This window comes from Neophocaena asiaeorientalis, unplaced genomic scaffold (assembly GCF_003031525.2).
Source record: "Neophocaena asiaeorientalis asiaeorientalis breed wild unplaced genomic scaffold, Neophocaena_asiaeorientalis_V1.1 scaffold476, whole genome shotgun sequence".
NCBI classification, from domain to species: Eukaryota; Metazoa; Chordata; class Mammalia; order Artiodactyla; family Phocoenidae; genus Neophocaena; species Neophocaena asiaeorientalis.
This window is the reverse complement of record NW_020172178.1, coordinates 10192506-10195504: the sequence shown is the minus strand read 5'-3', so window position 1 is coordinate 10195504 and position 2999 is coordinate 10192506. Positions and strand designations below refer to the sequence as shown.

General features: G+C 68.2%; 2 protein-coding genes across 3 annotated transcripts in view; both read right to left on the bottom strand.

The window, feature by feature from the left end:
• LOC112409286 (inverted formin-2-like) overlaps window positions 1–554 on the bottom strand; it is an 8329-nt gene extending 7775 nt beyond the window's left edge. The window contains exon 1 of the mRNA XM_024759294.1: window positions 511–554. The gene's annotated coding sequence lies outside the window, so the exon portion shown is untranslated. The remainder of the gene's footprint in view (window positions 1–510) is intronic.
• LOC112409297 (inverted formin-2-like) overlaps window positions 29–2999 on the bottom strand; it is a 5353-nt gene continuing 2382 nt past the window's right edge. The window contains exons 1-6 of one of the 2 annotated variants that reach the window (XM_024759298.1): window positions 2970–2999; window positions 2282–2427; window positions 2145–2206; window positions 1368–1470; window positions 1148–1233; window positions 29–611 (exon numbers count right to left, since the gene is read on the bottom strand). The exon at window positions 2970–2999 is cut by the window's right edge and continues 91 nt beyond it. In XM_024759298.1, coding sequence (XP_024615066.1) covers window positions 278–611; window positions 1148–1233; window positions 1368–1470; window positions 2145–2206; window positions 2282–2427; window positions 2970–2999 — 761 coding nt within the window. In that variant the 3' untranslated portion in view covers window positions 29–277. The remainder of the gene's footprint in view (window positions 612–1147; window positions 1234–1367; window positions 1471–2144; window positions 2207–2281; window positions 2428–2969) is intronic. The other variant, XM_024759308.1, reaches the window with a different exon arrangement.

The window sequence follows — 2999 nt, the reverse complement described above, 5'->3', positions numbered from 1 at the left end:
CCCCCGCCTCCCCGCCAGGCTCCAGGGCACGAGGGAGTGGGCAGGGCAGCGGAAACCTGACTGAAAGCAAGCCTGGAGGCTCCGGAAGCAGGAGCGACATGGGCGCTCACCGAGCCTCACGCCCCCGGGGGTAGGTGACCACTGCCCGTTCTGGGGGCGAGGACAGAGGGGAACCTCTGCCACTGCAGCCACCCTGGCTCTCAGTCTGTGGCCAAGACGACAGGGGACACCCCCACCCGGCGTGCGGCCCCAGCGGAACCGAGCCACGCGTCGGTGATCAGGCCCGTCCGTGTCCCTGCCCGGTGGCTGGGGACTCCTCGCTCAGGGAAAGCGGTGCGCGTGTGTGTGCGTGTACGTGTGTCGGCGTGGGCACGCGTGAGTGCATGCACGGCTCAGGCTTCAAGACGGGGCGGTGGTCCACAGGGAGGGGAAGGTTGGTACCCCAGGCGCCTCCGCAGCCCGAGGGGCGCCCCCAGGACCTGTCCGCCCCCAGCCAGGTGCCCCACTCACCCTCGCAGGCGGCAAGCAGCAGCTGGGCCTTGGGCCGCACCATGTCCAGCACAGCGGCCGAACCCTCACACAGCAGCATGCAGTCGACCCGGAGCTGGTAGCTGGGGCGGCAGAGCGGGAGCTCAGGGCCTAAGGGCCTCCAGCCACCTGCCCTGGGCCCGCAGGGTCCTCTCGGCAGAGCTGGCGGGGGGTGGTCCCACGGCCTGGCCCTGTTCAGCACGCAGCTTCCCGGGCCGGGCCCCAAGTGGGATGCAGCAGGCCTGGCGTGGGCCCGGGAAGGGTGCCCTGGACAAGCCCCTGGCTACCGAAGATGAGGGCAGGCGCTCCCTCGTGGGGCACTCCTCGCTCCTAGAACAGGGGCCTTCCCGGGGGTCACACAGCGGGGCCTGGGCCTGCCTGCTGGAGGCCACACAGCCCTGCCCACTGCCCACCCCCAATGCCGTTGCCGGCCGGGAGGGAGGCCCCGGCCTACAGGGTCCCCTTGGAGGGCCCCGCGGCTGGGGGCGGCACCAGTGATATCTGGACTGCTCTTCGTGGAACCCTGGGGACGCGTCTACACAGCCCTGCTCTGTCCTCTGGGTCTGGGCCCAGCTCCCACCCACGGGCAGGCCCTCGGGTCTGGGGCTGCCAAGCTCACCAGGGGATATCCAGCAGGAGTAGGTAGAACTGGTCGGCACTGGCCAGCCTGGCCCAGTCCTCTGTGAAGGAGCGCAGGTGTTCAACCTGCAACAGGAGGCCCACGCGTGCTCACCCAGACCTGCGGCGGCTCGCTGAGGTGCCCGCTCACCGGGCACAGCTCTGGGTGGCGCTGCAGGCCCCTTGGGCCCCCCCGACACACACCGCTTGGGTCCACTCACCTCGTGCTTCTCGGGAAGGAGCTTGCGGAGCTGCTTGAGAACCTCCACGTCAAACTTGGTGGTGTCCCCAGCCCGGATCATAGCGGTGACCTCCTCGTTGGAGCTGGAGGGGTGAGAGGACGGGGGTGGTCACATGAGGCACCCCACTTGGCCTCCTCGGGACCCTGCCAGCCTGGGACGGCCCTTGGCCCATGACACCTCTGCTGGTCATGCCCAGGTTGCCTCCCACACCTAGGAGGTCGCAGGGGCCAGGGCTGTGGGGCACAGAGAAGGCAAGCCACCTGCCCGGGGTCACACAGTAATGACGCTGGCAGCTGAATAGAACACTCCGCATCTGCCAGAGCACCCTCTTCCTCCTCCTTCCAGGGGGCTGCTCAGGACACAGGTGGGATGGCTCAGCGGTACCCAGTGAGCTCCCGGGCAGAACACCTGCTGCAGGGAAGGACTCAAGGGCTGGGAGGCTGGGCCACGTCCTCGGCCTGGCTTGGCCACCGCCTGTCTGTGGCTTAAAGGGTCCCCACCACTCTCTGGGTCTCATTTTCCCCAGGGAGTCTGGTCTAGTGGTCTCCAGAGCCCCCAGCTGGGGTCCTCCGTGGCTATTACCCGCGCTGTCTCTAGCCCCAGGGATGGGATGTGAACTTCCCAGGGTGGCCTGCAGAGGGCACTGCTGAGCCCAAGATGCGGGGCCGGGTCAGGCGGGGCCTGGGAGTCTGACTGGGGCTTGGAGGGAGGGGCCGGCCCTGCGACACCAGCTGCTCTCAGATCCTCGCAGCTCACCATCTAAACTGCTTCAGGAAGATGTTGAGGTTCAGGCTCTTCTTGGAGTCCAGAAAAGTGATCTGGAAAACATCGTGACCCATCAGTACCTGGAGGGCAGCCACGGAGCCCTGTCTAAGCCCTGGCCCCGTCCCTACCTCCTTGGGCTCCTTCCTGGCTGGGGCCACTGCTTGTTCCTTGGGCTTGGCCACGGGGAAGGAGAAGAGCCGCTCGATGCTGGAGAAGTCAGGCTCCACCACCTCAGCGTCCGGGCTGCTCAGTGACGCCCACATAGAGCTGCGCTCTGTGGGCAAGGGGCCGCCAGTCAGGCTCACACCTACCCTGGGAGTCTGGGCTGCAGGTGGCCTGGGCCTTGGAGGGCTGGCAGGGATGCCCTGCCTGGGGCCCAGCCCAGGGCAAGCATACAGCGGGCACTTAATAAATGCCTGGCAAAGGAAGCCCTCCAGCTGCTGCCATGCCACATATGTGGGTGTGGCTGCACTGGGGGGGGGGGCTGCGTCCAGGCTGGCAGGTGACCTGGCCTCTAGCCAGCCTCGGCCTTGACCTCCTCTGAGCCATCAGCACCCTCAGCCCCTGGGCGGCATCAGAGACACACACTGGCCTGCAGCTGTGCGAGGAGAGGGGCCTCAGAGGTGACCCCTGACTTGCCCCTGCCCCGGCTGTGCCCCATGGCGGCCGAGCCCCTGCCCTCAGAGGGGAGCCGCCTGGGGGCGTGGACTCACCTCGGGCCACGCTGGGACCCCTGACCTGTCCCTGCCCCGGCTGCACCCCATGGCGGCCGAGCCCCTGCCCTCAGAGGGGAGCCGCCTGGGGGCGTGGACTCACCTCGGGCCACGCTGGACGGCAGCTTCTGCC